This window comes from Panthera pardus, unplaced genomic scaffold (genome assembly GCF_024362965.1).
Source record: "Panthera pardus isolate Hobbes unplaced genomic scaffold, ASM2436296v1 HiC_scaffold_7, whole genome shotgun sequence".
NCBI classification, from domain to species: Eukaryota; Metazoa; Chordata; class Mammalia; order Carnivora; family Felidae; genus Panthera; species Panthera pardus.
The window spans coordinates 40,438,132-40,451,408 of record NW_026527002.1 but is presented as its reverse complement, the minus strand read 5'-3'; the positions used below and the strand labels follow the sequence as shown (position 1 = coordinate 40,451,408).

Genomic DNA, 13,277 nt, shown 5'->3' with positions numbered 1-13,277 from the left:
CAGTGCCAATTCTAGTAACTCAGGAAGAACATTTCTTCCACTTTATCATGTGCAGCAATTTCACTTTCTGTCCCTGAGACCACAACCAAAGACTCACTTATGAATTCTGCTAAATAAGAATCTTCTTTTTTTTTAATTAAAAATTTTTTAATGTTTTATTTATTTTTGAGACAGAGAGAGACAGAGCATGAGCAGGGGAGGGACAGAGAGAGAGGGAGACACAGAATCGGAAACAGGCTCCAGGCTCTGAGCTGTCAGCACAGAGCCCGACGCAGGGCTTGAACCCACAAACTGTGAGATCATGACCTGAGCCAAAGCCGGACGCTTAACCAACTGAGCCACCCCGGCACCCCAAGAATCTTCTAAGTCTTACCCTTTCTCTCTTCACCAATAGGGTCTTCTAGATCAGTGGTTCCCAACATTTTTGGTCTCAGGGCTCCTGTGTTCTTTTAAAAATTATTAACAACTCCAAAAATCTTTTGAATATGTGGATTATATCCAGTGATGTGCTGGTAAATGTTTAATAGCTATCTTTCTGAGGGGAGAAGCCCTGATTTGTAACATTTTCCAATTTCTGTGGTATAAATACTCCCAACATGGCTTATTTTAAGCTACCAGTGGTGTTAATGATTGGTTCACAAAGTTTCTGGAAATTCAGCCGTTGGCTTTCAAGAGCTGGCTCTAGGACATCACTGATTATCAATATTTACCATATTAGAAATTTAAAAAATTAACTCATTGTAAGTAATAATAAACATATTTTAATGAAAATAACTATTTTTAAGGACAAAAGGAATTATTAAGAATAGCTTTGTTTTAATCTTTGCACATCTTTTTAATAACTGGATTAATTAACTGAAAGCAGTTGGATTCTTGTGTCCTTTTCTGCCCCCATTCTGTTGCTATAGGCTGTTTTAGTTGAAGCATATGAAGAAAAACTGGCCCCACACAGATATGCAGTTGGAGAAGGGAGGAGTATTGTAATAGCATCCTCAGATAACTGTGGATATTCTTTGATACTACACCAGAACTCAACAAGTGGTGGTTTCTTAAAGGCTGGTGACAATGTGAAATCTGAAACTATACCAAAGCCTTTTTTTTGATACTCCTTTATGCTAAAATCCATCAAATTATCTTGTGCTTGACTGGATCTTTTACATGTGCATGACTCCATCAAACCTAAAATAATCTCAAAGACCCCTACAAGTCCCTGGACCATATTTCAAGAAACCCCATCCTAGGGGAAGGAAGCAGAGTAAAGATTTATTTCCCCACTGGTATAAATTATGGTACCTTCTGCCATCCTATCTCTGCCTCTTAGAAGATAAAAGTGGCTATGGTTGGTTTGGATTTCAATTAACATATTTTTCTTCTCTGGATATGTTTTGTTAAACAGGAAAACCCTTCATGTATGTCAATGCTACAGACCTGGATGACCCAACTACTCCCAATGGTCAGCTTATTTATGAAATTATCATCCAGCTTCCCAAGGTCAATGATGTCATGTACTTTCAGATCAACAACAAAACAGGGGCAATTTCCCTTACCCTAGAAGGTAAGTCAAATGATGCCCTCATAAGACTGAGTCAGGAAGAGGGACATAGATCTGTGTTACCCTTGGAGACATTTCCTTTTCTCTTCTCTCCTACTTCTCATAGGATCTCGGGAATTGGATCCCATTAAGAATCCTTCCTACAGACTGGTGGTCTCAGTGAAGGACATGGGAGGCCAGAATGATCATTCCTTCAGTGACAGCACATCTGTGAACATTATGGTGAAGGAGAATATTTGGAAAGCACCAGAGCCTGTGGAGATTGTAGAAAACTCAACTGATCCTCACCCCATCAAAATCACTCAGGTAGTGCCCAAGGAATGTCTCCAGACTATGAGATAACTTTTTTTTTTTAGTTTATTTATTTATTTTTGAGAGGGAGAGGGAGAGAGGGAGAGAGAGAGAGTGCAAGCAAGGGACACAGACACAGACATGGACACAGAATCTGAAGCAGGCTCCAGGCTCTGAGCTGTCAGCGCAGAGCCTGACACAGGGCTTGAACCCACAAACTGGGAGATCATGACTTGAGCCAAAGTTGGATGCTCAACCACTGAGCCACCCAGGCACCCCTCAAGACAATGAGATAAATGGCCTCACTTTGTAGAGGCCCTCTGTCATGGTCTTCACTGATATATTTATTGGGTACATTTTTACATAGCATAATTATAAAACAAACTAAATAGACAAAGTCTCTGGCCCTGAGTCTCTGGAGTTTATTAGTTTATTATCATGGATAAACCCTGGACTTTACCAACTTGGATTCAGATACACACACATACACACACATACACAAGCTTTAAAAAAGAATTGTACTCACCTTCCCTTCCAAGTAGATACTACTAATATACATGATTTGAATAGGAGTTGCAAATATTTTTGAAAGACTGCTTCTTATTCTTATGAGAAAATCTCTATCCAATAGACTCATCCCATCAGAGACTGAGGGACAGACACAGGACTGGCTAAGAGTAGGAGTCAAGTAGGCAACCTGTACTCTTGGAGACCACCCTCCTGTGACTCCATCTCCTATATGTGCCTCTACTCTTCATTCAAATGTCCCCCTTCTTCCCACTTCTGTGGTTGGTGCTCTTACCCTGGGTCCCTTCCTACCTTAGATCCTGGAAATCCACCTTCAGGTCCACCCAGATCTGATATTTTCTGTAAGATCGGGGGTTCCTTGACGTGAAAACTGTGGGTTAGTGAGAGAGCACTAGATTTTGAAGCAGATAACCAAAACCACATGCCTCCTCCATTATTTTAATGACTGATCATGAATAAGCCATTTAACTCCTCTGAGCCCCAGCTCCTCTTCAATAAAATGGGGATAATAATACCTCTCTTGTTGTTGTGAAGAGTAACTCAGCAACAGTATTTGTGAACATGGATAAAAGGTTTTAATATTATGAGTCTCAGTCTGTAGTTCCCCTAAGATATTTTTCTGAATGATGTTGTTAGGGGTCCTGGATTGGCCCATCCCATCATACCTATTGTCAATCTTAAAAGGATTTTTATTTATTGAAATATTGAATTAATGAACTTCACCTTCGGGGTGAAAAAAAAGAATGAAAGCAAGAGATATTCTGCTTTATCAGCTAAGAAAATGTGTCAGGACTCACAGCCATGCAAATTTCAGACTTGGGGCCTTTACTAAAGTCTTATTTATTATGTAGGTTATCCCCACAAGGACTTAGAAATGCTAAAAAGAGCACACGTGTTTGTTTGTTCTCAGGGCTGTCAATGTAAAGAAATTCGAGGTGCTGCACCTAATACCCAGGCCTGGGGAAAGTGCTTTGGGTGTCTTGAGACCCAGGAAGAAGAGTAGAGGGAACAGTTCAAGAGAAAAGAAGTCAGACTGAATTTTTAGGACACAAGGGAACCAAGAACCAAGAACATGGTCTTTGGCTTGACAGGAGGGTGGTGTTTAAACAGCTAACAAGGGGCAAGGGTGGTTCCTTGATACCCTTCCCAAGCTGGTCTGAGAGAATAGTTTAGTCTGGAAATTTCTCACAGCCATAGAGAAATTTCTGATAGCCATAGACATTGTGCCCTCACTTATAAAATGGGTATAATAGTCTCTACCTCTCCACCTCATGGGGCTCTTTGAAAATTTAATGAAATCGTACATAAGAGTGTTTAGAATTGTGTCTGGCATGTGGCAGATCCTCTGCAGGTGTTATTATAAGTATTAGAATGTCAGAGAGGCCAGGCTGTGTCTCTAGCAAGTTGACTGATCTTACCATTCAGTTTATTTTTTGCCAAGTTGTTTACGAACAACACTAGGAGTTGGCAGTTATTCTTGTCTTTGGAGTCTCTAAGACTAAATATTTAGGGGATGAATGTGCTTTGTTTATGTACTATTTGTCTTACTTAAATAATGGCATGGAGAAGAGTTTAGAGTGTCTCCTACTGCTTTTATCATCGCCATTGTTGAGTTTCAGAAACTTGTCCTATGTCATGGATTTGTTCTCAGATAGTACCAGCTGCAAAGTACATTTTGTTTCTTGAACTAATGTTTCATGGATATGAAGTCTCCATGGTCAGACCTCCAAAGGAGCAACCCACAAATTCTTTAAAGATTCACAAAGACCTGCTTTAGAGAAGAAAAACACCCCTGTGTGCTTTTTTTGAGCAATGTAACTTGGTAAAACAAGAAAACAAAAGGCTTAATTTTGGTTGAGTATCAAGTAGTTCTAGGAAAACACAGACATAAAAACAAGATCGTCAGAAATTTCAAATTGAAAACCGGAAAATTGTTTATTCCTTTCCGGTTCTCTTGGTCCTGATATATCTTTTCTCGCAATTCACTCTGGGCCCTGTAGGTGCAGTGGAATGAGCCAGGTGCACAATACTCCTTAGTTGAAAAGGAGAAGCTGTCAACTTTACCGTTTTCAATTGACCAGGAAGGAAGTATTTATGTGACTCAGCCCTTGGACCGTGAAGAAAAGGATTCGGTGAGTAAGTCTGGGAGGAGTTTCACAGATAGCAAGACGGAGTCCAGTGCCTACGGACAACTAAACGCAGAATCGATTTTACATAAAAACAACAACGACAACCAGAGCCCCAAACCGTGTTCTGGACCCCAGTATATTATTTCTCTCAAAGACATGAGAGCACACCCACAGATCCAACTCATTTCATTTTTTCTCGTCTTCCAGCTCTAAGTAAATTGAAAATAAAGGGGTAAATCCAAGCTGTTTCCTCTGCCTTTTAAAGGGGATGATGGAGGAGTCCTGTCTTAACACTGATCTTCCTGTTGTAGTATGTTTTTTATGCCGTGGCAAAGGATGAGATGGGAAAACCGCTTGCCTTCCCACTGCAAATTCGTGTAAAAGTGAAAGACATTAATGATAATCCACCTACATGTCCCTCTGCGGTGACCGTATTTGAGGTCCAGGAGAATGAAGATATAGGTAAGAAAAGAGAGCTGTTCGAAGCTGTGTAACTCTTCACCATATATTACCTCTGTAAGCCCTTTCTCCTCTCTACCAGGTGGTGGGTGGGCAGGTAAGCCTGGTCGGGGATCGGTTGTCCATGTCTACACAGCGCAGAGTTTGAATACACTTTGGACTCCCATAGGTACAGTATTTTGGCTCAAACGTATGTGGGTGGTGCTCTGAAACTGGAGCTTTTATGACTACGACCACCACTATATTGCTACTACTACTACCCATTTACTACTACCAACTACCCCTATTATCATAACCATTTATGGATGCCAGGATCCTGTATACATATATAAGGTTATCTCATGTACAAGGTTGTCCCATCAATTCTTATTTGCCCTTCTGACAATCCGATAAAATCTCGTCAAACTTGCTAAATGATTTAAATGATCATTTACATCCAATGTCAGATACCTTACAATAAGTAAGCACTACGAATGCAAGTTGGCTTTTGACCCTTGAGTCTCCCTCTCTAGGAACCAAATAATTGTTCAGGAAGATGGTAGATGAAGCTCAAGTCCTACCTATTTTTGTCCTTTCGTTCTCAATTTGCTTTGTTTCTTTTCACTGTGTTGAATGATAGCTTTGGTTTTGTACAGAGGACAACTGCTAGGAGAACATTATGATGTCTGGGAGGTTTTTTTTAGCTTTATTTATTTTTAGAGAGGAAGAGAAAGAGCACATGCATGGGAGGGGCAGAGAAAGAGGGGGAGAGAATCCCAAGCAGGCTCTGTGCTGTCAGCATGGAACCCAATGCGGAGCTCAAATTCACAAACCACAAGATCATGACCTGAGCTGAAACCAAGAATTGGATGCTTAACTGACTGAGCCAACCCGGTACCCCTGATTTCTGGGAGTTTTAGGACTTCCCTGGATTTGGCACACTGCTTGTCTATTACCCCATGGTAATGAGCCCATTGGTTGAACAGGCTGGCATTTCTTTCTTCTTTCTTTCTTTCTTTGTTTCTTTCTTTCTTCTTTCTTTCTTTCTTTCTTTCTTTCTTTCTTTCTTTCTTTGTTTCTTTTTCTTTTCTTTTCTTTTCTTTTCTTTTCTTTTCTTTTCTTTTTCTTCCTTTCTTTCTTCCTTTCTTTTTAATTTTATTTTTTTAATTTATATCCAAATTAGTTAGCATCTAGTGCAACAATGATTTCAGGAGTAGATTCCTTAATGTCCCTTACCCATTTAGCCCATCCCCCCCTCCCCCAACCCATCCAGTAACCCTCAGTTTGTTCTCCATATTTAAGAGTCTCTTATGTTTTGTCCCCCTCCCTGTTTTTATATTATTTTTGCTCCCCTTCCATTATGTTCATCTGTTCTGTGTCTTAAAATCCTCATATGAGTGAAGTTATATGATATTTATCTTTCTCTGACTGACTAATTTCACTTAGCATAATACCCTCTAGTTTCATCCACATAGTTGCAAATGGCAAGATTTCATTCTTTTTGATTGCTGAGTAATACTCCATTGCATATATGTACCACATCTTCTTTATCCACTCATCCATCAAAGGACATTTGGGCTCTTTCCATACTTTGGTTATTGTTGATAGTGCTGCCATAAACATTGGGGTGCCTGTGTCCCTTCAAAACAGCACACCTGTATCCCTTGGATAAATACCTAGTAGTGCAATTGCTGGGTCATAGGGTAGTTCTATGTTTAATTTTTTGAGGAACCTCCACTGTTTTCCAGAGTGACTGCACCAGTTTGCATTCCCACCAGCAGTGCAAAAGAGATCCTCTTTCTCGGCATCCTTGCCAAAATCTGTTGTTGCCTGAGTTGTTAATGTTAGCCATTCTGACAGATGTAAGGTGGTATCTCATTGTGGTTTTGATTTGTATTTCCCTAAAAGATACTTTCTTTAAATTTTATTTATTGAAATAAAATTGTTGTTGCCTGAGTTGTTAATGTTAGCCATTCTGACAGGTGTAAGGTTGTATCTCATGGTGGTTTTGATTTGTATTTCCCTGATGATGAGTGATGTTGAGCAGTTTTTCATGTGTCGGTTGGCCATCTGGATGTCTTCTTTGGAGAAGTGTCTATTCATGTCTTTTGCCCGTTTCTTCACTAGATTATTTGTTTTTTGGGTGTTGAGTTTGATAAGTTCTGTATAGATTTTGGATACTAACCCTTTATCCGATATGTCGCTTGCAAATACCTTCTCCCATTCCATCAGTTGCCTTTTGATTTTGCTGATTGTTTCCTTTGCTGTGCAGAAGGTTTTTATTTTGATGAAGTCCCAATAGTTCATTTTTGCTTTTGTTTCCCTGCCTCTGGAGAAATGTTGAGTAAGAAGTTGCTGCAGCCGAGGTCAAAGAGGTTTTTGCTTGCTTTCTTCTTGAGGATTTGGATGACTTCCTGTCTTACGTTTAGGTCTTTCATCCATTTTGAGTTTATTTTTGTGTATGGTGTAAGATAGTGGTCCAGGTTCATTTTTCTGCATGTCGCTCTCCAGTTTTCCCAGCACCATTTGCTGAAGAGACCATCTTTATCCCATTGGATATTCTTTCCTGCTTTGTCAAAGATTAGTTGGCCTTACGTTTGTGAGTCCATTTCTTGGTTCTCTATTCTGTTCCATTGATCTGAGTGTCTGTTTTTGTGCCACAGGCTGGCATGTCTTGAAATGTTTTTGTCTGTTGTTTTGTGCAAGATTAGACTGCCACTCCTAGGGCCTTGCTGTCCTTGTAAGCAGACCTTCCTATACCTTGTGGACCTTCTTACCATTTTCTTTTGATTTCTCTACTCTTCTTGCTACACATTTTTGGCATAGTGGGTGCTGTTCTGGCAGCTTGATGAGTACTGCTCCTGTGGCTTATTTGCTCAATACTCATAGTTTTGTTTTTTTTCTTTTCTTGCTGTCAGGAGTCCTATATAGATTACCTATTGTCTGCGTGTTCTGCTCGGGTCCTCTTTTTTTCATTTATTCTAATTCTTGCTGCAGTAGGAAGGGTTAAATGACAGCTTGAAGGATTTTAGTTAATTATAAGGAAGAATCTTCCAACAGTGACAGTTGTGTAAGAATTAAATGTATTACAATAGCCAAGAAATACTTGTGGCATCGCCCTTTTTGAAAACCTCCCAAGTTTCTGGTCTGTGATGCTAAATGAAGGCAGAGGATCTTTGAAGAACTTTCCAGATGATCACTCAAGTTTCTTTGTTTAGGGCCTAACATTTAGTGTATTAGTTGTCTATTGCTACATAACAAATGCCCCCCAAACTTCACAGTTTCAAACAAATGTTTATTATATCAAAGTTTCTGTGAGTCAGGAATCAGAGTGTAGCTCAGTTGGGTACCTTTGATTCAGAGGGGAAGCTTGGGTGTGGGGGGCAGTGAGAGCTCGAAAAATGGTGACCAAGATGAAAGCCAGTATTTTTATAATCTAATCCCTGAGGTGCCATCCATCATTTTACCATATTCCATTCATTAGAAGTGAGTCACTAGGCCCAACCCACATTCAAGAGGTGGGGGTTACACCAGGGCATTAATATGGGAGAGGTCATTGGGAACAATTTTAAAAGCTGCTTACCTTTGGGAAGAGGATAGTACTAGCTTTCTGAGACTGGTGAAGAACTCATTGTTGGTAGAATAAACTGTTCAGGGGCCCAGGGGATATTTGCTTCTCTAAAGGTGAGAATTTATTTTGTAGCTATATTTCACAAGGTGTCAAACGGTGGATGTAATGGGCCAGAAATTCTTATAAATCAGCACAGATCGAGTCTGTTCTCTATATTTAGCGTAAACAAAGATTTAGTATGTTTAGTGTCTTTTATTAGCCAAAATCTCGTAGGACTCATGTCCCCAAGTTTTAGCAATGCCAATATTAATTCTGAAATCCCACTCGTTACCAAGTTCTATGTGCTCATACAGGAAATTTCGTTTCTCGTAAAAGGCCCACCTCCCTGCCCCACCGGCCTCAACTATTTCTGAGTGCCCCAAGAGATGCTGTATATACCTCTGAATCAATTCAGGCCGCCACCTGCTCCTGGCCTTTGTCACTCAGAGACAAGTAAAAGGGCCCTCCTTTTACTTCTGGCCCACCCAAAACGTTCTCTGCTCCCACTAAGTAGCATCCTCTACTGGAATTTCCCCAGTCACTGATGTTGATAGTCCTCATGGTGACTCTGACAACTGGAATTTTCCTGTGGGGCGGGAGAAGAACAGTGTCCTCTGTGTTACACTTACTTGCTGAGAGGAAAGGTCCAAGGCAGGGCTGCTCAGACCACAAAGGATCACAGAATTTAGTAAGATACTCTTTCATTCCAACACACATACTTTTAAGGGCAGATGTATGCCACAAAGGTGACTTGGTTATAATGGACTCAGAAATAGCAGCTACTGCCATATTAGATAAATATTTGCCTATGCCCTGTAGATCATAATGCCCCCTCCCCAGCCCATGAGACACATCTACATGTGTCTGGTTCCATTATAGACAAAACATACATACTTCTCTACCTCTCCTGTCAAAAAAAAAAAAAAATCTCTAAATTTCCATGTAAGTCAGTTGATTCAGATTGATTGGGGAAGGGGTGAAACTTAACTCCACAACTGGGATGTATTCAAATTTTAGCCCCAAGGTGGAACTTTTACTGCATGTTGAGAAACCCACAGTTCTCATTTCACAGAGCAAGATGATCCAGAACCTATTAGAACTCACTCAGAACTAGAGGGAGCAGTGAGTCATAGCCTCTGACTTCTGGAACTCCCTGGACCAAAACACTCACCAGCATAAAATACATGGGGCTATAAACTGCACCAAGGTGGGGGATGTGTGCCTGTTCTTTGCCCTGTGTTATCTTTGGGGTGGGGTCAGTCTCTGCAACCAATGCATAAAGTTGCTTAGAAGCAAGCCACAGTTGACTCAGCCTTGTTTCGTTATACCATTTGTCTTGTCTATTAGTGTCCAAGGGGGGGCCATAACAAATGACCACAAAGTTGGTGCCTTCAAACAACAGAAATGTATTCTCTCACAGTTCTGGAGGCTAGAAGTCTAAAATCAAGGTGCCAGCCATGAGAGAATTCTTTCTTGACTCTTCTAGCTTCTGGTGGTTCCTGGCATTCCTTGACTGCTTAAGGCGTCACTCTAGTCTTTGCCTCCTCCTTCACGTGGCCACCTCCTCTGTGTGTGTCTTGTGTCTTCTCCTAATAAGAACAGCAATCACTGGATTTAGCCTACTCTAAATTCAGGATGATTTCATCTCAAGATCCTTAACTAATTACATCTGCAAAGACTCTATTTCCAAATAAGGTCACATTTGAGGTTTCAGGTGGACATGGATTTTTGTAGGACACTATTTGTTATGGGCTGAATTGTGTCCCCCCTAAAACGCATATGGTGAAATCCTCAGTATGTCAAAGGGGAAATATTATTTAGAACTAGGTTCGTTAAAGAGGTAGTTAAGTTGAAATGCTTCCATTAGTGTGGGTCTTAATCTAATATGAATGGTGTCATTCTAAGAAGAGAAAATCTGGACTCGGACATGTACAGAGGACTGGCCATGTGAAGACATGGGAAGATGGCCATCTGGAAACCAAGGAGAGAAGTCTTAGAACCAACCAACCCTGCTAACATCTTGATCTCAGATCTTTAGCCTTCAGAAACTGTGAGAAAATAAAGTTCTGTTGCTAAATCTATGCAACCTGTGGTACTTTGTTACGCTGGCCCTGTCAGACTAATATACTGCTCGATGTACTACACTATGGAAAGAGTGAGAGGAACCAAATAAATCTAAGAACTTTAGTCTGCTACTCAAAGTTATTTACAGCACTTTCTAGGAAACTGCTTATCCACTAAAACCATTTTTAACAGATTAAATAGATTAAATAGAGCCTGTAATGGATGGATTCCCTTTATTCCTTCTCCACAGGTAGCAATATTGGGACTTTTATTGGCCATGACATGGATGAAGAAAATACTGCCAACAGTGTTTTAGAATACAAAATTGTGGATCAAATTCCCAAACTTCCCAAGGAAGGACTCTTCCTGGTCCAAACCTACTCGGGAGTGGTCCAGTTGGCTGGGCAGTCCTTGAAGAAGCAAGACACTCCGCAGTACAATTTGACAATAGAGGTGTCTGACAAAGGTTAGTATCATGTTCACTGTCAAAAGTGAAATACTGTTTTCCTTCCAGTTGCGATTTGTTAAGCTGCTCTAATGCCTGGGTGTATTATAGAATGCCATTTGAGAGTTCTTCCTTCCTTTATAAAACACACATGGAACATAGAGGGAGTTGGCCCAACATGGTAAAGGCCAGAGTTACAGTTCAGGCATCAGAACCATTAGACCACAATACAAACCTAACCTTGAATGGAGGAGAGAAGGAAAGAAGGCTGGTGGGAGTACCATAGAACATTAAGAGTAAAAAAAAGGAAAAAATGAAAAGTTGGCCAAGCTCATTGAGGAGTCCAAGGTTAGCCATCAAAAGAGTCTATGATCTCCTTGAACATGCCTGCCTTGGCATGCCTGCCTTGCTCGGTCACTGGCTGGGGCAGCCCATGGGAAGTGAGGCCTCAATGCAAACGTGCTGATGGATTTCAAAGCACAGCAGTGGGGCCATTGTCAATTAAGTTCCCTGTTGTTGGAAGTCAGCAAGGCACGTTCTCATGGCTGCTGTGATCACGAACCAGCCTGTTAATTGTATTTTTCTATTCTCCCTTTCAGACTCCAAGGACTCTATTGTATGAAAATGGGGGAGCAATACACTTGGGGGCGTTCTGTTTTCTCTCAGCTTCCAGTTGGCCATGTGACATCACCAGGAGACATTGTTCCTTATTCCCGTACAATTTCAAAGCAAGTGGTTCTTAATCTTTGTCGGTCCCAGGACCCTTTGAAACTCTGATGAAAACGGTGCATTCTCTAAGAAACGCACACATTTTCAGACAAGTGTGCATAGACATACAAAAACACATGTATTCATAGCCAGATTTATTTGAGGGGCACACACACTCCTAGGTTAAGAATCTTTCTTTGAGTTAACTAGCACCGAATGTCACACGACCAATAGTTCAGTAACTGTTGAGCTAGGAGTCATAGATTATATAGGTACAGAGAAGAAGAGAGCATCATTTGACACTACTCTTTACCTTTCCCCCTTTATATGGATATAGATATACTGAAGAGAATTAGGGTTCAATAGGCCTCTACTACAGACTTTTTGGAAGTTAGTAATTTGGCAAATATTGAGGGCCTGATATATGTCTAGCATTATGTTAAGAGGTACAACAGAAGTGAGTATAATAAATCATCCCTTCCTATGATGAATTAACAGTTTCACGCCTTTAGCCATCCGTTCTTTTGGCAAATAGTTATTGAGCGCTTACCTTGCATAAGATACCATTCAAGGTACTGAAGATACATAGATGAATAAGACACAGTGTCTGTCCTCAAGGAGCATTTCATGATAAAGGAGATGGACATGTGAATAAATAAATTACAAGAAACATGCACAAGGTAGCCCATGAAGGAAATGAGTGACTCAGTGGAGGGAGAGGGCAGGTAAGGCTTTCTGGAAGGGGTTTCATTGAACTGAGTTTTGAAGGATGAATATGACAAGTTATAAAATAGTGCAGGGCTTATAGAGGAGAAGAAATTCCATCTGCAAATGCATTGAGACCTGAAGCAATTTGAGGCTGCAAGAGCATAAGGTGGAAATCAGATTACAAATTCTCTGTGTTCGTGAGTACATCTATATAGAAAATGTGGACCAGATCATGAAATATATTTATTCATAAATATATATGTGTGTATGTGTATTGTTGGAATGAAACATCCAATTGTACACTACTCTAGCCTAGAGACTAGGCTTAATTAACATAGTTTTACATAAAATCCTGGCTCACTGTTGGCCCAACTTGAGGTTTGTGCAGAGCGAGGAGCCAGCAAATTCAGGTCCTGAGACCACCCCTCCTCCACCCTCCCTGCACCAGCCCCGCCCCCCACCACAATGTTAGCTATTCTTGTTGTCTGCAAATATTCCAGGGACTGACCCCAGCTTTAATCAGCATCCATCATTATAGTTCGAATGTTATTATTTCACAAGCCTGGCCTCATGTCCGGTGCTTTGAACACCATTTATGCCTGAGTGTGTTTGTCAGGATCCTAGCAGCAAACAGTTCCTCAAAAGGAATAACCAAGAAGAATTTAAAGAAGGGGTTATTTGCAAAGGTTGAAGGCAAGGTTAAGGAAAAGCAATGGGAGGTGTGAAGCATAATAGACGGCCTGCCTTCCACGGAGGCGGAGGCGGGGTGGGAAGGGGCAAGGGAAGGGAACATTCCCGGAAGGA

General features: G+C 40.8%; 1 protein-coding gene across 4 annotated transcripts in view; it reads left to right on the top strand.

The window, feature by feature from the left end:
* Positions 1-13,277, top strand: part of CDH17 (cadherin 17) — a 70,092-nt gene that overhangs the window by 33,290 nt on the left and 23,525 nt on the right. For all 4 annotated transcript variants that reach the window (XM_019453477.2, XM_019453475.2, XM_019453476.2 and 1 more), the window contains exons 6-10: positions 1,397-1,555; positions 1,659-1,858; positions 4,372-4,503; positions 4,812-4,962; positions 10,863-11,078. In XM_019453477.2, coding sequence (XP_019309022.2) covers positions 1,397-1,555; positions 1,659-1,858; positions 4,372-4,503; positions 4,812-4,962; positions 10,863-11,078 — 858 coding nt within the window. The remainder of the gene's footprint in view (positions 1-1,396; positions 1,556-1,658; positions 1,859-4,371; positions 4,504-4,811; positions 4,963-10,862; positions 11,079-13,277) is intronic.